Source organism: Macrobrachium rosenbergii, chromosome 42 (genome assembly GCF_040412425.1).
Source record: "Macrobrachium rosenbergii isolate ZJJX-2024 chromosome 42, ASM4041242v1, whole genome shotgun sequence".
Classification (NCBI taxonomy): domain Eukaryota; kingdom Metazoa; phylum Arthropoda; class Malacostraca; order Decapoda; family Palaemonidae; genus Macrobrachium; species Macrobrachium rosenbergii.
In genome coordinates, this window is record NC_089782.1 from 14,000,315 (window position 1) to 14,022,208 (window position 21,894).

Genomic DNA, 21,894 nt, shown 5'->3' on the forward strand with positions numbered 1-21,894 from the left:
GCCCCTTTGACTGCTGGGATCCGAAATGACGAGCCCTCCCAGGAAGAAGTCGCTGCACGCGGAGTTGCCGCCAGATGCCGCGCCTTAACTGGACTCGAGCCAATGAACGTTGACCTGGACGGCAGGCAGGTAAGGGGGTAAGGAGGCAGGCGATCTCTCAGTTCTCCTTCTTCCACTGCTTCTTCCTTCCGAGGATCGTAGTTCCTTTGCCTTATGGACGGTGCAAGGTCTACCGCCCCTAAGGTTAAATCAGTTAAGAAAAGACCTTTAAAGTCCCAGAAAGTCCGCCCGGGGTTCCCCGAAGACGCCACGGCTCCCCAGCCCCTGCCATCTACGAAAGGCCTCTACTTCTGGGAAGGGAGTACAGCTAAACAAAGTAAGGAGGTTCCACCCCTCCTTCCTTTTGATGCTGAAGCATTTGCAGAGCTTCTTATGAAGTTGTTTGGTCAAAGGGGTTGACGATTGTTGTCAACTCTCAAGTCAGCTGTCTGGCCAAATGCTTCCGTGGCATTGTCGTAGAATAGGTTAAGTCTCAAAGGACTTAATCTCCTGAGTTCAAGAGTGCAAGAGCACAACAAAACCTTTCTCCGTCCCGACACCTCCAGCCTACCTCCTTGATAAAGGAAACCCCTAAGCTGACCTCGTTCCCAGCATGAGGGTAACCCTCACTTCATCGAGGTCCCAGCACTCAGAGGGCTTTGGAGAATGGAAATTCTTCCTCCTAACCTGGAAATCATCTTATGCAGGTTATGCAGGCTTACTGAGGAGGCATAATGGTCCGGCAAGGTCCTCACAACTGTCATCTTCCGAGACCAGGCCCAGTTTCTGCCCTACTTCACGGACCTTGGTCGGAGTGGCATGGAGAACACCAAACTCACTCCCGGCCAAAGGTGCCTCTTACAATGTTCTCTCTGGGAGAAATTCTCCCACCCCTTGCACTCTCTAAAGTGGCCTCCTCACCAACCAGGCTTGTATAGAGGGTAAGCTCCTTCCTCATCTCGGGAGACAGATCCCACCTCTTGTCTTACCCGAGATTCCCAGTACGTGGTGAGCCCGATACCTTCACGGTTACTGCCGACCCTGACTGGCGCTGAACTTTCACGAGCAACCTAAGATCCCGGAGTCGCTCCTGAAGGCTGAAGCTGAGTCTAAGGACAGACTTAGTAGGTCCTTAAACTTCTGGACTTGGCAGAGGCAACGCCAGTAGTATATATAAGATGTGTATCTTAACACTAAATCTCTCTTAGGAGTTTTGCAGGACCTGTATGATTTCATTAAGTCTAGTTGAACTGTCATAAAACATATCTTTCGGCAGCTTCATCCATTGCTATGAGCCTCTTAACAGGCCTACAAAAAGATCCATCTGTGAGCCACCTTCCCAGGAAGAGGTTGATGCAGTCCTAGCCGAGGCAACTAGGGCCAACTATTCCGCCCCATGGGGTTTATCTCAAGAGGAAGCAGTCTGAGCCCGCCGGAACTCATCCCAAGCCAGGAAGAAGTTCAAGAAGTTTAAACGTGGTTCGACTCAGACTGTCTTGCAGTGGCTGGCCCAGGTCCCATCCTGGTCATCCTCAACCTCCCAGCCTCAACCTCAATCCCTGCATGTGCTGGTCCAACTGAACAAACATCAACCTCTCGCAAGCCTCTTCATACGTCTCCTCCCAGCCGCCAACGCTCTTATGAAAGGCTAGGTGCATTTCCGGTCCATCCAAAATGCAAAGGAACGAGCTAGGGTACTTCCGTGGTAGAGGAACATCCCGCCTCCTCCAGGAGGAAGGGGAGGCAGAGGCTCCAGAGGAGGCAGACCTCTCCCGCCCAGCAGAGATCCCAGTAGGTGGGAGGTTATGACCATTTTCGACCAGTGGAGCCAGTCCCTGGGCCCAGAGCATAGGCTCCCAAGGACTGGGGTGGAGTTGGTGCAGAAGTCCTCCCACCCAGTCAGGTTCCATCAATCACCCCAAGGCTCTGAAGGACTTTAAAAGATCTATTATTAAAGAGGGCACAAAGAAAGCGACATCTGAAATTTCAAGGCAGACTGTTCAGTGTTCCAAAGAAAGGTTCCAGTCAGCGAAGAGTACTCCTGCAGACTTGTCCTGTCAAATTCCTGCAGCATCCAATGCGACAAGTTTCGGCACGCTTACAATCTCGCAGGTTCGACCTCTACTGCCCCCGCGGAGCCAGAATCACCTCATAGATCTTTCTAGACGCTCTATTATCACGTCCGATTGTGAGAAGGTTCTCTCCTTATCTGGGGTTCAGACTAGGAAATCAAGCATACTCATTCAGGGTCATACATTCGGTCTCAATAATATAGCTCCCAGAATCTCTTCTGCCACCAAACTGGCAGATACGGTAGTTCAGCAACCCGTCTCAGGGGATCATGCTAGTCGATACCAGACGAGATGGATTGTTTGGGCATCCAACGCCAACGAATGCCGAAAGCAACAGCCATAGTAATCGGGCTTTCTGAATCACTAAGCCAGATAAACAAGGAGAAATCCACCATGCCGGAGAGTCGCTTTCATGGTTAGGAATTCAATGGGACCTGTGCACACACAGACTATCTCTTCCCGCCGCCTAAACGGGAGAGAAATAGCAAGCAACCAGACAGTTCCTAAGAATAAGAAAGCTTCCCATCGTACTCCAAGAAAGAGTCTTAGGTTCTTCAGTTTGCTTGTAGTGACGGATCTTTCTTTTGAAATCCAAACTGAAAGACATAAACAGGTATGGCGGAGTCGAGCCAATGTCAGGTTCAGAGACAAAATATCTCTGATTCCTACTGGGATTTTGAAAAAGAGACTCGCCTGGACAACCGTCAAGAGCTTATCAAGTCAGTGCCTCTTCAGTTTCCTCCGCCATCATTAGTGATTCACACCGACGCTCCTAAGCGGGTGGGGAGTGATACTCCCAACACAAGAAGGTACAGACTTGCTCCATGTTCCGCCAGTTTCATATCAATGTCCTGGAAGCTATGGCAGTCTTTCTAAGACCTTGAAGAAACATGTCCGAACAATCTGATCTATATAAGATTGGTCCTGACAGCGCAGTAGTAGTAATATTACATTGTTTAAACAGGGAGGTTCCAAGTCGAGTCGTGGATCAACCAGGTTATGATAGCAATATTCTCTAGCAAATGTAAACAATCGTGGCATCTGTCTGCTACCCACCTTGCAGGGGTCCGGAATGTCATTGCAGATTCTATCCAGGACAACTCCGCTGGAGCTTTCTGGAATGGTCCCTGGACAAAACTTCATTCAAATGGATTTCCAGTAATCAAGTCTGGTCTCGGCGAGATCTTTGCAACAGAATGCAACCACAAACTGCCTTGTTATGTTGCTCCGACCTGGACCCTCTAGCTCACCCACAGATGCAATGTCCATAGATTGGAAATAAGTGGAAAAGGGATTCACCCCTTTCCTCCAGTAAACCTGTTACTGGAAAGTCCTTCACAAGCTCAGACATTCAAGGGTCAGATAGCCCTAGTAGCTCCAAACTGGTCAAGAGTAACTTGGTTTCCACTTATTCTACAGCTGAAGTCGTGTTTGCAAATTCCAACCAAACTGACTAAATAGTACAAACTCAGACTGTGTCAGCTTCCTCAAGAATTCAGAATGCCCTGGCTTTGTGGATTTCATGAAGTTTGCAGCTCAGAAGGATGCTAATATTGATCCTATTAACACTTTGTTCCTAGAATCAGATAAAAGGGAATCCACTCTTAGACAGTATGATTCAGCAGTTAAGAAATTAGCACTTTAAAAGAATCTGAAGCTACTGTAATGACCACTAATTTAGCTATTTTACTTGTGTCATTATTTGAAAGGTCTGGCCTCAAGTACCATTGACACACAGCAAAACTGGGCTTTGAAAAGATATTTTGCATCGGTTTAAGATTAACCTAACAGACTCTTTTTATTTTCGCCTATCCCTAAAGCCTGTAAGCTTGTTTAAGACCAGTAACCCGCCCACACTGGTTTCCTGGTTCTTAAATGATGTTCTCAAGTTAGCCTCAGAACAGATAATCAAAATTGCTCTTTCTACTCAACTTATTGAGGAAGACCTTATTTTTGGATTATTAGTTTAGCTTCAGGTGCTAGAATTTCTGAACTGTCTGCCCTGTCTAGAACCCAATCATATTGATTTCCTTCCATCAGGTGAAGTGTTGCTAGCTCTCTCACCCTAAGCCCTAGCCAAAAATGAAGATCCTCGAGATAGGTGGTCTCTGAAGGTCATCCTCCCACAGGACCTGCCTTTATGCCCAGTCTCTTTTTACCTTTGAAAGCCTATTTAGACAGGACTCTCACACATAACCTCCAGGCCTCTGTTTGTAAGGGAAGGGGAGGGAACTATTTCTTGAAAGCTTCATTAGGCAACAGATCCTGTAGTTTCATTAAATATGCAAACCCAGATTCAGTCCCAAAGTACATGACATTAGCAGTGGCTACCTCCATCAACTATTTCCATTATATGAATTTCGGGAGATCTTCAAAATACACGGGTGAAGTCTCAGAAGTTTTTAAACGCCACTACCTGAAATCACTAGAAGCTCTGAAATTAATTACAGGCGGTAGGGAACATCGCTCCCCAGTTTAATTCCTTCCAGTACTCAGTCACTCTCCTCCCTCCTACCTGCCTCATTTATTCCCCTTCGGTCATCTCCAGGTCAGGCATGCTTCACAGCCTATCTCCTGACCATGTCATAGTTTTGTCCTGTCTATGTGTTTAATTTAAATGTTACATGTATTATCTTAGGGACATAGTTTCACCTTAGTTTTAAGTATAAATGTTTAGTACCCACTTTCAATTTTTAGTGTACTCATTAATCTAAGGATGATTTATATTCATGCACACTTTAATATTGCATTAAATTTAAGTATATTTATTATATCTTTATTATATCTTAATACCAAGACCTTGGTTACTGGGATAATTAAAAACTCTTGTGGAAATTTAGTTTTATTACTTTCCTCTACAAGTCTCCTATTGTTTCAGGATGGTATTTTGATTTCTCTGTTATTATTTCACCGGGTGACACAGGTTGGAAAACCCAGAAAAAGGATTTTGACAAAGGAAAAATCTATTTCTGGGGAGAGACTTGTGTCACCCGGTGACCCCCCCATGATTCCTTCTTCCCCCCCTGGTAAAATACCATTCCAGTGTGGGGTGCTAATGTGGAATGGGTGACGCCGGGTTTGTTTACGGTCCGCGAGTGGTGCGGGGTTGGCATCGCACCTCACTGCGGGACTTTGGACATTGGGAATGTTTACAGGGCAGAGGCCTGTGATTGTGACAATCTCACCCTTTCTCATACACGACTCCATTTCATGGAGCTCGCACGGGGTAGTAACTCCAGCTTAGCTTTTTAGCTTTTCTCTGGTATATTTAGCAATAGCTTTACCTAGAAATAAGTGCTGAAAGGTTATTTCACCGGGTGACACAGGTCTCTCCCCAGAAATAGATTTTTCCTTTGTCAAAATCCTTTAATTCAGTATCTGAATAATTACCTACACAACATTTTCATATTCTATCACTCTGCTATAATACATTATAACATATTACAGTAATGAAAATAACAAAGAACTGAAATACAAATACAAATGGAAGAAAATTAGTCAGTTACATGATTACCAGAACATTGATCTTGTCACCAGTGGCGATAACAGGCTCGCGGCGAAAGGGTTAAACGAGACTCAGAGCGTGAAAAGTGAAAGGCAGGTGATGGAGGGCACAGAACCACATTGTCCCGAGAACCAACCCAGTTCCCCTGGCAGCAGACTCTTCCAACTGTTGGAGAGCAATCGTAAGCTCGGGCTACAGACAGGCGAGGGCACCAGTACCTAACCTCTTTCAGGAGAACGCGAAAATGATCGCACCCTATGGGAGGACCCAGGATGGTTCCCTTAACATAAATTCAGACAAATATTTTACTGAATAAAATAAGGTTTGTGTCCTGACTGAAAGGAGAGTGGAAGATGGAGCTAAAGAGGAAGTCTTAGCACTACTAGCTAAAGCATTAGCAGAGGAAAAGCCATAGACTCAGTAAAGATAACTAAAAACAAAAGGACCTGGAGAAGGGAGAGAAATGACATGTTTATGACCAGACCTAACTATTTGCTTTTGAAATTGATCAGCTTCCCTTCTCTTCCTATACTAATGAACTTTAGCAGTAAGTCCCTTCAAAAATCCCTATATTCCTCAAATCAAATCTACTCTCAAGATCACACTTTACACCCCTGCAGCTGGCACAAACAGTGTGTCTAGCTACCCTAAAAATCAACCTCCTGTTAACACAGTAATCGTTCCTACAGAACTTGATGTTCTACTCTGATTCTGGTGGAAGGCATCCTAGGAAAAATAAATGTACACTACCATGAAAGCAGCAGACAGCCAAAACCATGAAATACCAATGAATATCTATATACAATGGTGACAAGGAGAATTCTGACAAGAGCTAAAACATTTGAAACAAACTTGGTAGAGAACGGGTGTATTAGATGGTCTTTCGGGTCAGCCACTGGATCTTCTTATTTGAATGCTGACTCGCTTATTGGCCCGGAGATATAAGCTATCTTTAACAGCAGGTAAGATTCATCCCAAATAAATCAGTTGTACATATGCAGAGAATTACAAAATAAAAACTTCTAAGATTTGGAGTGCCTAATCCAACTTACCTCATCTGGACATATGATTAGTTTAAAATTCAAGAGATCGTCAGGATCTGTGAATTCTGTGTCGCATGTTTTTGGTAATGTCAGCTCATTGATATCTGAAATGAAAGACAACAATTCAACAACAGCCTTTAATTACTACTAACATTGTGCTGCTTAGTTTAGTTCAAATTACCTCTCCTCATGTTTTGAACAGTGTAATGTTAATGGCATGGATACAAAGACCTAAATCAAGCAAAAATAGCACATTTCTAAAGTAGTTTGTATTTTTCCTAACAAACTTGAGTTCTTTACAGAGGATTTAACTTGCTGAGGCAAGCTGAAAGTTTAACTTTCAGACAAGGTCATTAACTACTGACAGTAGGGGGAAGTCCCACCCACTCATTGGTCTGCACTCCACTTGACCTTTCGGCCCAGGTACCAGAATGAGGGGTGGCTGAAGTGGGACACAAATGTACAGAGCTCAGGTTTGTATGTTAGGAAAAACATGAACTACTTTATAAAAATTCCCTATCTGTTCCTACACAAATAAAAACCCTCGTTCTTTACATAGGAGACTTACCCTTTGGAGGGTGAAGTCTGGGTAAATCTTTGAACAGACTGCTAGTTCTTCCCACTAGGGAATACCTTCCCGGTCTGGTAGTTGAGGAAGGAATCCCACACCTCTAATATGTTGAATATATGGGATGTTGCAACTGCTAGACTCCTGGGCATGAAGTAATGAATTTGCATCATTATTCCATAAAGGCTTGGATGAACCCAATAGTGTCGGAAACAATAAAACTGCTAATAAAAACCAACAGGTTTGTTTCACTCTCGATCCCTCTCTCCCCTTGTCTAGAGAGAGGGGGGACATGCATCTAACAATCTACAATAAGATGAAAGACAGGGTGCCGCTGTCATATATACTCACCTGCATGACTTACCATTCCAGTGCATGGTGGCTCGCCACCTGCCTATCTGCCAAACGAGAGAAAGGTAAAAGAGAAAAGAGAGGAGACCAGTCACTCTCACACACATTCTCTCCTGCTTACCAATCACCTTAGACGAGATGCTGCGTGTCCCCTTAGGAGAGCCACATGAGCTACACAACTTACTGAGCAGCCACCACAGGACCCAGGGAAGACATGTCCAAGAACTTGCGGGCAATGTCCCGATGGTAAAATGACATGAATGTGGCCTGGCGAGACCAACCCTGCTCGTAATACCTATTGAACCAACAGGTTCTTCCAGAATGCGAGAGACAGGGCAATGCCTCGTGAATCGTGTTCTTGGACACCTCTTTCTTGGTTGAGCCAGTACTAACGAAGTGGTGTCGACACTAAAGCATGAGATGCCGAGTTCTCTTAAGGTAGTACTGCAGCACCCTAACTGAACAAGGCAGCATCTCTTCACAATCAATACCTACTAAGTCCTCTAGGGAGGGGATTGAAAATTACTTAAATTGGCATCAGGGACCAACGAATTCTGAGTCTTCCCTACAAATTCCTAAGCAAACTTGAGCATAACAGATCCCCATCCCCTCAAGTGCTTAACATCAAAGGAAAGGCCAAGAAGCTAGCCTACTATCTTCACCAAACCCAGGGCAAGCAAGAAAACAGTTAAAGTTCAGATCCCTGTCCGATGACTCTCAACAGCTCATATGGTGCATGTCAAGCTCCTTAAAACAACAGGCATGTCCCACTCAAGGGGCCTGAGTTTTTGGGTGGGCAAGGTTGTTCAAAGCTTCTCAAAAGCACTGAGATCTCCCATGAGGACAAGAGATCTATCCCCTTCAACCAGAGGACCTGGCCAAGGGCAGCTCTATAGCCCTTGACGGCCGCAACTGAGAGAAATAAATGAGAAAATCTCCTACCTGAGATCTGACTATCCCACCGACAACACCAACTACAGAAGATGACCCAGTTCCCCTGGTATGTAGCCACTGAGGATTTCCACAGGTATTCAGACGCCAGATAGTCTCGCTAGCAAGTCCGAGTACCACTCAGCATGTAGCCACTTGGGAGCCAACAGAGTCAACTTGAGATTCAGGGTGTTCATGACTCTGTTGATCACTCGACAAATCAGACAGAACGGAGAGAAAGTGTATGCTTCTAGGTTGTCCCATGGGGCCTGGAATATGTCTTCCATTGCCACCCATGGGTCTGGTACAATAAAAAAAAAACACCAGTAGCTTCCTGTTGCACCAGGTTGCAAAAATATCTATGACTGGAAGGCCGCCAAAGTTCGAATAATATTGCAATGTTTTGGTGTGGGGACCATTCTGTCCTTATCACTTGACTCTTGAGACTGACCTTGTCTGCCACAATGTTCCAGAACCCCGGAATAAACCTGGCTGACAGCTCTACTGAGTGTGCTACTGCCCACTCGTGCACCTGCACCACAAATTTATGTAGCCAGAAGGAAGCTAGCCCTCCTGCTTGTTGATATATGACACCACTGTAGTGTTGTCGCTCATCAACACCAAGGAGTGCCCCATCACTCAGTCCTGAAATTCTTAGAGGGCTAAAAAAGTTTTAGAACAACTTCCTAAAAGGATGAGTTCTAGGTAGATATACTACAGAGGAAACAGAATGCAAAATCAATCTTCTTACAGCACAACCACACCAAGGAACTACCCTGTACTAGGAACATCCTATAGTCCTTGGATCCTCTAAACTTGATAAGAATCTCTCTTCCAAACATAAAATAAGAAAGATGTAAGGTTCTTACCAACTAATACAGATGAAAAATTCCCACCAAACCAGTCTGAAGACCTGAAAGTGAAAGTAAAAGACTGGCAACTGTCTGTTCCGAGTCATGAATATGCCTACAATCGGAGTTTATTACAGTTCTTACAGAAATTGACACAGCTGAAAATTCAGAGACCATTCTGTAGACAGAATCAGATTCCTACTCTTTAGTTGGTCCCTTAGTACATTGTTCCTACTCAGAACAACCTACGGAAATGACACAATCTTCCCAGCTTCTGTCCAAAGAAGGGACTCTCCTACTCTACTGATAAGAATTCGGGATTATAGGTGTAACAGGACTCCTCAAATACTCGTTCAACTCCCGAAATTCTAAATCTTCATAATCATGCCCCAGACCTTCACTGGGGCATCTAAAGGACTGGATCCATCTTCCCATGAGCGCTTGAACTAACATCGAGCCTGATGGAGACCCCCTGTTGACCCATGTTCATGTTAAAGGAAATAATCCAAGCCTGATTTTTGCAAAGTCAAAAAACTTCCCCAAACCATGACCTTGATGAGAAGACTTCTGTTTCGCTAAAAAACTCCTAAAAGGGCTGAAAACCTCTTAGAGGCAATCAGCAGTGATAGATGCCGTAAATAAACAAAGCTAAATAGGATTCAAGCGAAACTCATAAAAGCAAAAGGTAGCTTTTCTATGTGAGGCAGCTTTAGTTGATGCTTATTACCTGGCAGAAGCAGCTAAAACTCACTTAAATACTACCAGAAAGAGTAGAAGCATCACTCCTACCAAGCTGATCCGATACAGTAAAATTAAAATAAGGAAAAACGTTGGGCGACTCCTCTTATTCTTAACCAAGCCATCCTATCAGAGAATGAATTCTGGTGCCAGAGGTGGTACCACTATTGTGGGGCTTGGCAATGTTAATGTCGTACTTGGCGCCATTAATGCTTGGCATGATGCCGCTAACGCCAGACTTGGTGCCATTAAAGCGGGACTTGGCATTGCTAACATTGGAACTCCCACTGCTGACATAGGTAGTGGAGCAGCAAAAGCCAGACCGAACTAAGGAGAGAGACAAAGGGCACTGATCTGCATCACTTCTAACATGCCCAGTTCCCTCTTACTCCAAGCCACGAGGGAGTACGACAGGACGTGCCAAGGACAAGGCAAGAAAATAGTGGGGACACTGACCCTTCCTCAGTCATGGGAAAAACCCTAACTTAATGAGGCTCTTGAGAGGGTAGCACAGAAACATAAAAATGGCTCCATCCTATCAAATCTATCCTGAACCGATGAGGTCATTTGGAGTAAAAGACTGCAGAGAAGCCGCAAAGGATCTAACCAGTTACTAAAAGGGGAAGCAGACAAAACATGCATCACTTCAATTCAAGTCTTACAAGACTTATCCCTCACAGTTGTTTCTACAACCTAACAAGCTCTCTCCACTCGCTATCAATCTCCGCATTTCATTAAACTACGATTCACACAGTTATCCAATCATAACCCTTCCCTCAACAAAAAACATATCATGAGAGTTAATAAAAATCACAAATTTTTAATCAACTTGTATTTTTCCTAACATACAAACCTGAGGCCTTTAAACTGGAAAAATTCTCCTGCACTGCTGGAATACTGGTTATGAAAAAATCTGCCATAATACGATCAGGGTATGGCGAAGTACATTAATTCATAGCATCACCCAATGGGACCAGCGAGTGGAAGGAGTCTCCTCTTGCTTGCCCCAAAGAATCTCGTGACGTACCAGTGATCTTCCAGCCAAGTAAAACTGAATGAGGGGTGGCTGAGGTGGGCCATTTATGTAAAGGTCTCAGGTTTGTATGTTAACCCTTTAACGCCGACTGGACGTATTTTACGTCGACAAAAGTTGTCTGTCGGGTGCCAAGTGGACGTAAAATATGTCAACTCCAAAAAGTTTTTTTAAATATTCGTGGAAAAATATAGGCCTCGTTTGCGAAAAATTTTAAATTGCGCCTTGAGGGATGCTGGGAGTTCACGGCTCACGATGTTGTTTTGTTTACAAGCGTGACCCAGCTGCGCATGCACGAATTTCTTTCTTATCCCAAAAGAAAGCATCAGCTAACACTGCTGAAAATCTCAGAAATTCTTTAGTCACTTTGTCGTAATTTTTGCACCGTTTTCTATTAGCCTTTACATAAAGTTTTATATATGAAAATGTGCACAATTTCATGTAGAACACAACAAAAAATAACTCATGGTTGTAGCTTTTAACAATTTTGACATATTTTCATGTAAATCACGATAAGTGCCAAAATTTCAACCTTTGGTCAACTTTGACTTGACCGAAATGGTCGAAAAATGCAATTGTAAGCTAAAACTCTTACATTCTAGTAATATTCAATCATTTACCTTCATTTTACAACAAACGAGAAGTCTCTGGCACAATATTTCGATTTATGGTGAACTTTTGAAAAAAAAGTTTTCCTTACGTCCGCGCGCGCTAACTCTGCTGAAAATCTGAAATTCTTTAGTCACTTTGCCGTAATTTTTCCACCGTTTTATATTAGCCATTACAAAAAGTTTTATATATAAAAATGTGCACAATTTCATGTAAAATACAACAAAAAATAACTCATGGTTGTAGCTTTTATCAGCTTTGAAATATTTTCATATAAATCATGTGCCAAAATTTCAACCTTCGGTCAACTTTGACTCGACCGAAATGGTCGAAAAATGCAATTGTAAGCTAAAACTCTTACATTCTAGTAACATTCAATCATTTACCTTCATTTTGCAACAAATTGGAAGTCTCTAGCACAATATTTCAATTTATGGTGAATTTTTGAAAAAACTTTTTTTTTACGTACGCACGTTACAAATTCATGCATCATTTTGTGATAATATCTTCTCCATGTTGCTTTGATCGTTTTACAATTTGCCATATACCAAAAACATCGCAATTTAGTGTACAATACAACGAAAAAAATAGCTCATTAGCTTTAATCGTTTTGCTCACAGCGCAATTTGTATACTATTATATATGAAATTTTTTTTTCGCGCTGTCATATATTCCAATATTTATATGATAATATTTTTTTTCATTTCTGACAGTTACATACTAAACTTCAGGCAATGAGAAAAAAAGGAGCCAAAAATGAACTCTTAATCTGAAAAGCTAAGCGTGCTTTGATTTTTAAAAAAAAACTTTCTTTCCGCTTCAGCGGTAACTCCCAAACCCCGCCGGCATACGGCAGACACTTTTGTAAATAGAGGCTCGACGTTCAAGGTTAAGAAAATATAAACCGATTAAAAATTTGTGATTTGTTCCCATACAAATACAAACCTTCAGCCTTTACACTGGGAGACTTACTTACTGGTAGGAGGAAAAGTAAGCAATGACTGATTGTAGGTCTGGCTCACCTGGGCTCACTTCCTGACCATTGTTGGATTATAGGAAGGAGTTGACAGCCTCTGACTAAGAGGAGAAAATGTTTTCCTAGTAGCCAGACATCTGGGCTTTTGCCACGAGGGGAATAAGATTCCATAATGCACCAAGAAGAAAGGGAGGATTTGTATTTGTTGTAAAATTAAACAATTGGTTAACTATCTTGATCTATGAGAAGAATACTCTGTTTACTGAGGGAAGGAAGGTATCATTTCTACTCCTGAAATTCATTCATTGTAAGAAAAGTAAAGAAAAATAAAGACGTCCTCCTCACCCATATCTAGACAGATCCATTACCAAAGATTGTTCTCTTCGCTGCTCGCCATGAGTGAAGAAGGAAAAGGAGAAAGGAATAAGACCATTCACCACAATCACAACCTCTTTCACACCAACATCTAGACTAGATACAATTTATCCATAAGGAGCACTGGCAAATTAGACAACTTGTTGGGCAGCCACCACTGTACCCAAGGAAAAAGTGTCCAAGGACCTATGAGTGATGTCCTTCAGGTAGAAAGAGGTGAAGGTGGTCTGACAATTCCATATACCAGCCTTCAAAACTCTTTGAACCGATAGATTCTTCCTAAAAGCGATGGAGGGGCCAAGACCCCTGACACCATGAACTTTAGGTTGTACTGAGTTGTCATCTACGTTAGAAGAAGTACATGCACTTCTGATAACCTCCCATAGCCAGAAGGAGATAGTATTCTTGGACACTTCTTTCTTGTTCCAGCCAGTACTAACAAAAAGCCTTTGACACCCAGGTCTGAGGTATCGAGTTCTTTTTAGATAGTAGCGTAATGCCTGAACTGGACAAAAGTGCATTTTACTAGGCTTATCACCAACAATATCTGCAAGGGACAGAATCAAAAAGGACTTGAATCTGTCATTGGGAAACCGATGGATTCTGAGTCTCAGCCACAAATTCTGGGGCGTATTCAAAACACACTAGACTCCAGCCCCTTGAGTGTTTCACCTCTAAAGAGAGGCCATGAATTTCCCCCACTCTTTTGGTTGACGCTAAGGTAAGCAAAAATACCACCTTGAGGGTTAAAGCCCTATCCGAAGAACCCCATAAAGGCACAAAGGGGCACGAGTAAGGCTGCTAAGAACCAGCATCAAATCCCAGTTAGGAGGCTTGAGTTCCCTAGGTGGACAGGATTGTTCAAAACTTCATAAGAGCATAGAGATCTCCCATGAAGAAGAAAGATCCACTCCTTTCAGATGAAGAACTAGGCCTAGGCAGCCCTATGGCTGACACAAAAAGGAGCTTTTCCCTACGTAGGAAAATGAGGAAGTCAGCTACTTGCTGAATAGAAGTTCCAACCAGAGAGAAACCCCGTTGACGACACCAATCACAGTAGACTGCCCACTTCCCTTGGTACACGGCTGTTGATGATTTCCTGAGTTATCCAGACATCTCTGACGCTGCCCCACAAGAAACCTCTCGCTTGCAGGAGATACTGGATAGTCTCCAACCATGAAGAGATAGGGACTTGAATGATTGATGATATCTTTCAACGTGAGGCTGGCAAAGAAGATTGTATCAAGGAGAAATCTCTTGGAGCTTCTGTCAGCAGAGCTAGAAGGTCAGGGTACCACCCGCCATGTAGCCACAAGGGAGCTATCAAAGTCATCCTGATGTTCTGGGAGGTCATTACCCTGTTGATCACCTGACGAATCAGGCAAAAGGGTGGAAAGGCGTAAACATCAAGGTTGTCCCACAGATGTTGAAGGGCATCTTCCAGAACTACTTAGAAGAATACTTTCTGTTTTCTGTTGAAACATGTGGCGAACAGATCCACCATCGGCGTTCCCCAAAGGAGAAACAGCCTTTCCACCACTCCTTGGTGCAATGACCACTCTGTTCCCAAGACTTGACTCTGGACGACTCAATTTGTCTGCCACTACGTTCCTTTTGCCTGGAATGTACCTGGTTGACAGAACCAAAGGGCCCTAGCCTCAAAAGATCTGGCCCAAAACATACTGATGTCCACCAGGAAGTTGCAGAGTATGCTTGTTTCATCATCTCACTAGTCAGTCCACTGATGTAATTGGACTGTCAAATCGTGAAGATGGTGAGAGACTAGCCCCCTATTTCAATCTGTCAAACTAACCGCTGGCATGGAAGTACTGCAAAAGCTATGCTATAATGGAGAGGTAAGGTTCATTTCAAAAATACTTCCCAAGACAGAATTAATGGAGAGGTAAGGTTCATTTCAAAAATACTTCCCAAGACAGAATTCACAGAGTAACAGGAAAAGACACTTTACAAATGCTCTGGCTTGCCATACAAAACATAGACACCTTAACAGCTAAGAGACCTAGATGTTTTCCTTTCCTTAACAGTATAAACCTTTTTACGCATAAAAATACTAATAAATTTCAGTGTGCAAATTCTTTGTGATCTGCTACTGCATATTCTCACATGATCCACACTAGAAATTTTCTCTGAACAATAAATTACAGGTACAGTATTCACACCACCCATCTATCAAAACTAAACTTAGTTAGGACACTATCATATGAGAATATTAAGGAAATGTCACAAGAACATTTAGGAAATATCCTATAAGAATGTTAAAGCAGTATCATATGACAATGTCACAAGTGAACATTAAGGCAGTGTCACAAACATTCCTCATTGTCAAACTTGGCATAAGTTGCCAACATCAGTGGCAACATAAAAGTTGCCAATTAGTGTTTCTGCAACACTGCCTCCACAAATGTGAACAGTTTCAAGTTTGCAAGCACTAATACTAGAAAAATTACAAATTTTTAAAGTAATTTGTATTTTTCCTAACATACAAACCTGAGGCTTAACTTTCAGCGAGCTGGAAATCCAGCCGTTAAACACTTGCAAGGTGGTTATGGTAATCGCTACCGATGGTAGGGGCAGATGGACCGCCCACCAGATTGGTGCACATTCAATTCTACCCAGTTTACCTTTTGGCCCAGGTAAGAGAATGAGGTGTGGTAAGAGGTGGGCCCTTTATGTAAAGACCTCAGGTTTGTATGATAAGAAAAATACAAATTACTTAAAAAATTTGTCATTTGTTCCTACACAAATAAAAATCCTTGGTCTTTACATATGGGAGACTTACTCTTGGAGGGAGGATTCTGAGTAAGTCTCTGAACTGACTGGTAGTTAGGCTCACCTGGGTACTCTCTTCCAAGTCATAAAAGAGCAAAGGAAGAAGACCATACCTCTGATCTACTGAACAAGAGAGATGTTCAATCGTCAGACTTCTGGGCATTTTGAATTAAAGGAAAGTAATATCCTTGATTCAAAAAGGTTTGGATGAACCCACAGTGTCGGAGACTATAAAGCTAAGAGAAACCAACTGGTTTGCTCATAGTCAGTCCCTCTCTCCCCTTGCTAGAGAGAAGGAAAGATTTGCATCCAAATGGAGCTAGATTTTAGATAGGATACTCAGTCATCTAGATCACCTGTATGCACGCCCGTTCAGTATATGACGGCTCATTCACTGTTCCTCTGCCCACTGGAAGGGGAAGGAAGACAAGAGAAAAGGAGGAGGCCAGTCCACACACACCTTCTCCTTGCAGCCACACACCTTAGGCAAGATGCAACATGTCCCTCAAGAGCTGGGTGAACTACTGTATATGACTTGTTGAGCATCCACCATGGGATCCAAGAAAAAGGAGTCCAAGGACCTTTGGGCAACGTCCCAAGGTAAAAGGAGATGAATGTGATCTGCACACTTACATTTCATCCTAGTACTCGACCGACAGGTTCTTCCTGAATGCGATGGACAGATCAATGGCCCTGGCCTCGAAAGATCTGGCCCAAAACATACTGATGTCCACAGGAAGTTGCAGAGTACGCCTGTTTGATCATCTCACTAGTGAGAAAAATGACAATTTGGACGCTTCTTGGCCAACTCGGAACTAACAAATGAGTCATTGGCATTGGGTTGAAAGTCTAGTCTTTACGGAGGCAACATAAGACATCATACTGTCATTGGAACCACAGGACCACAGAAGAGGAATGATCCATCTCACTGATCACCTTCAAAACATGTAGAATGATGAAAGACGTAAGCTTCCAGATGTAAATGGATACCAAAGATGTCTTGCTTATTCAAGGTTGCGAGAAGACAGAAAAGAACAGCACCAACTTCAGTAAGTCGAGAAAAGAAGGACAATGATCAAGCTTCTTCAGAGGTTGAACAAATTTCCGAAAGACTGACTTGTAGCTACTCAAAATTGTGGCCCATATTTTTGTAGACTTTTGTTTGATTAGCCGAGACTGAATTAGATAGGTAAGGATGAATGCTCCTGCACACTCTCATATATGCTTAAGCTGGAAGTTCTACATAGACCAGGAATACCACGAGTGTCTGCATGATCTGGTGCACACCTCCTGCCACAACACCTTACATAAAGCAGTGCACTTTATGAATGAACCATCTGTCTGCAAGTGCATGCGCCATGGATCAAGTATGTGTACATCGGAAATTCTGGACTACTTCTTCGTGTTCTTCTTCTTTTAGGAGGAAGAAAGGGCAGAAGAAGACAAGGAGAAAGAACTTACTCTGAGATCTCATCTGAGCAGGAAATGCAGCAGATAAAGTGGTACAACTTGATACCACACACATATCTCCAAAGGTACAACTATGGAAGGCTCAGTAAGGTTAGCACTCCTTAACAGACCTGGGAACAACAGCAATAGAAGCATCAGAGAAGAACTCTTAGCTGTAACTAAGTGATCCAAAAAGCTAAAGAACAACGGGTTTCCCTGAATACCAAGAGAAACTCACATTATGGTGGCCGTACATTGGCCAGTTTTTAGGCATTAATTATAAAAAAAAAATGTTTTATTGTCACATTTATTAATGCTTCAAAAATTAATAGTCAGTTTTTTAATTTTTGTTGTCCTTGTTCTCTCTCCCATTAATACTAATAGTAACTCCATCTTGCTGCAGGTCAGCTGTGGTGGAAGGGATTACTATCACTCTGATGTGGTGTCTGGCTGCGTTGTGATTGGAGTGATATAAGAAAAGACAATAGAAAGTGAACAGGCACTGTGAGTACAGAGTACCCAATAACAGACTGGTAGAAAGTTGTCAGTAAATTTTGTGCAGTCTGGTGTCTGCAGTATTTTAAATCTGTTGTATGTAAACAGGGTTTGAAAGGAAGTGGAAAGTGTGCACTGACACTGATAGAGGCTTGTGCAAAACTGACATCTGCCATACAAACAAGATCAGACTCTTTCAAAATTCTTATGACCTAATTGCACTGTGCATCCAACCTGGAAACCATTTACAGTAGTTTGTGTATATTCAAAGGATATGAAGAAAATGGATACTGGAGTTCTGTTAGTCATGATGTACATTCTTTGTATTGTTGTCACCTATTCATGTCACTAAAGGGGTTGTCATAAGAATGTTGTAAGCCATAATTTATAAATAAATTATTGTTAGGTTAGTGTAAGTAAGATGATCTATGCGAGTTACCGGATATGTAGGGATTGGTTTAGTGAATTACTGCCAACAGGAATGAAGTTTTCATAATAAAACTAATATTGTAATGCTTACCTGAACACCTGAATTAGCCCTGGTTACCCACCAGCCCGAACTATATCCCCGTAACTTTTACCCACTAATTGGGTAATTAACCCTTAAACGCCGAGCCTCTATTTACAAAAGTGTCTGCCGTATGCCGGCAGAGTTCAGGAGTTAGCGCCGAAGCGGAAAAAAAAAAATTTTTCAAAAAATCACAGCACGCTTAGCTTTCAAGATTAAGAGTTCATTTTTGGCTCCTTTTTTTGTAATTGCCTGAAGTTTAGTATGCAACTATCAGAAATGAGAAAAAATATCATTATCATATATAAATATTGAAATATATATGACAGCGCAAAAAAAAAAATTTCATATATAATTGTAAACAAATCGCGCTGTGAGCAAAACGGTTAAAGCTAATGAGTTTTTTTTTCTTTGTACTGTACACTAAATTGCGATGATTTTTGTATATAACAAATTGTAAAACAATCAAAGCAACACAGAGAAAATATTATCACAAAATGATACATGAATTCGTAACATGTGGACATAAAAAAAAGTTTTGTCAAAAATTCACCATAAATCGAAATATTGTGCTAGAGACTTCCCGTTTGTTGATAAATGAAGGTAATTGATTGAATATTATTAGACTGTAAGTGTTTTAGCTTACAATTGCAGTTTTCGACCGTTTCGGTCGAGTTAAAGTTGACCGAAGGTAGAATTTTTTCTATTTATCGTGATTTATATGAAAATATTTCAAAACTGATAAAAGCTACAACCATGAGTTATTTTTTGTTGTATTCTACATGAAATTGCACACATTTTCATATATAAAACTTTATGTAACGACTAATATAAAACGGTGCAAACATTACGACAAAGTGACGAAAGAATTTCTGAGATGTTCGGCCAAGTTACAGCGTGGACGTAAGGAAAAAGTTTTTCAAAAATTCACCATAAATAGAAATATTGTGCTAGAGACTTCCAATTTGTTGCAAAATGATGGTAAATGATTGAATATTACTAGAATGTAAGCGTTTTAGCTTACAATTGTGTTTTTCAATCATTTCGGTTGAGTCAAAGTTGACCGAAGGTTTAAATTTTGGCACATCGTGATTTATATGAAAATATTTCAAAACTTATAAAAGCTACAACCATGAGTTATTTTTTGTTGTATTCTACATGAAATTGCACACATTTTCATATATAAAACTTTATGTAACGACTAATATAAAACGATGCAAACATTACGACAAAGTGACAAAAGAATTTCTGAGATGTTCGGCCGAGTTACCGCGCGTGGACGAAATGAAAGTTTTTTTTCAAAAATTCACCATAAATCGAAATATTGTGCTAGAGACTTCCAATTTGTTGCAAAGTGAAGGTAAATGATTGAATATTATTAGAATGTAAGAGTTTTAGCTTACAATTGCATTTTTCTACCATTTCAGTTGGGTCAAAGTTGACCGAAGGTTGAAATTTTGGCACTTATCGTGATTTATATGAAAATATTTCCAAACTGATAAAAGCTACAACCATGGGTTGTTTTTTGTTGTATTTTACATGAAATTGGGCACATTTTCATATATAAAACTTTATGTATTGGCTAATATAAAATGGTGCAAAAATTATGACAAAATGGTGAAAGAATTTCTGAAATTTTTGGCGAGTTACCGCGCGGACGTAAGGAAAATTTTTTTTTTTTAAATTCACCATAAATCGAAATATTGTGCTAGAGACTTCCAATTTGTTGCAAATGAAGGCAAATTATTGAATATTACTAGAATGTAAGAGTTTTAGCTTACAATTGCATTTTTCGACCATTTCGGTCGAGTCAAAGTTGACCGAACGTTGAAATTTTTTGTAGTTGACGTACGGTACGTCCACTCGTCACCCGACAGACAATTTTAGTCGACTTACGATACGTCCAGTCGGCGTTTAGGGGTTAACTGTCAGCATTACCAACACTTACAGGAAATCTTGTCAAGATAATTTACCTGAAGCACCGTTGGCAACGCTGCTGCAAGTCCCAGCCACGTGAGACCAGGTTTCCCAATTGCGTAATTCACTAATCAAATTGAAGTAGGGAGGAGGGTGGGAATCATTCAGGTGTTCAGGTAAGTATTACAATATTAGTTTTATTATGAAAACTTCATATTGCAATACACTCCCTGAACACTTGAATTAGCCCAATTAACAAAATTTTAAGGAAGTGGGATCAATCTAGTTTCAGCCCAACCTGCCAAACGGGGGGGCATGTATCCTCACCTGGTTATCCACTCGGCAGGAGAGGATGCCTGTAGACAGAGTATCCTCGACGTCAGTCTCAACGGTACTGTCTGAGTCGAGCTACCTCTCATTCGGTATCCAAACCTCCTCATGGATAGAGGGGTATCAAAACCAACCTACCATGTGGCTAATCACAGCCTCCCATGAGTAGCAGAGAACGACAACCTCCCACATGGCTAATCAAAGCATTCTCACGTATGGAGGGGACGATGAACCTCCCATGTGGCTAATCAAAGCACTCTCATGTATGGGGGGATGATGAACCTCCCATGTGGCTAATCAAAGCACTCTCATGTATGGAGGGGTACGATGAACCTCCCATGTGGCTATTGCAGCCTCGCATGTATGGAGGAGAAGTTGAATGTGCAGTCTCTTCGGGTTCTTCGCCGTATGATGCAGCCGATACCTGTGCAGAAGAGGGGGGGGGTTTGGAGAAAGATCCTATCAATCTGGCTCAGCCTAGTTTCATCGTGCTAATGTCCTGCCTAATGCTCCCCCTATGGATCCTGATCAATTGAGAATTCCAAATTCCTAGCCTATCTTGAATCCCTAACTCCCCATCCTGCATTTGCAAGATCGTGTTGGCTGCCACAAAAGGACCCAAAGAGTAACCCTTCTCCGACGAAAATTGGATGTCCCTGAGGTAAAAGGTTGTAAAGACCGACACCGACTTCCAAATGGCCGCTTCTAAAATCGCCGACACCACATAATTCCTAAGGAAGGCCGAAGATGTCGCCATTTCTTTGATACTATGCACCCCCGGATGCGCAAATGAAGTGGAAGGTTCCGAAGTTGATGAAGAGCCTTCTGATGCTTGCTGGATAACCTCCTGAGGAAAGAAACTGATTGCGTTCTTGGAGATCGAACACGAAGGGCATTTAGGAGACGAATAACATTCTCGGGCAAGGCAAAAGTTTCTCGGCCCGAGACAGATAGACTTTTAAAGCCCTAACTAGGAATAATAGCATCTCAGAAGCATTGCCTCCTACAAAGTCTGCTAAGGATGCGACTTTGAATGCCCTTGGCAAAGGATTCATTTCTGATTCGGACTTGCCACAAATTCCAGTAGGTAAGAAAAAAAAATATCTTTCCCAAAAAGGAGACTGTCCTGGATGCCGCCCGAATTCCTCAGATTCTCTTGGCCGTAGCCAGCGCAATTAAAAACAGAACTTTCTTAGTTAATTGCCTTGGGGGTAGAGACTCTACAGGTTCAAAGGCTGTCGATCTTAGGAAATTCAATACCACCGCTAAATCCCACAAGGGGACCCAGAGCGGAAGAATTGGGAGCTCTGTTTTA

General features: G+C 42.1%; 1 protein-coding gene across 1 annotated transcript in view; it reads right to left on the minus strand.

The window, feature by feature from the left end:
• The window catches only part of UbcE2M (NEDD8-conjugating enzyme UbcE2M), a 65,752-nt gene that overhangs the window by 35,289 nt on the left and 8,569 nt on the right, over positions 1-21,894 (minus strand). Inside the window, exon 2 of the mRNA XM_067085520.1 lies at positions 6,669-6,763. Within this exon, the coding sequence (XP_066941621.1) occupies positions 6,669-6,763 (95 nt within the window). The remainder of the gene's footprint in view (positions 1-6,668; positions 6,764-21,894) is intronic.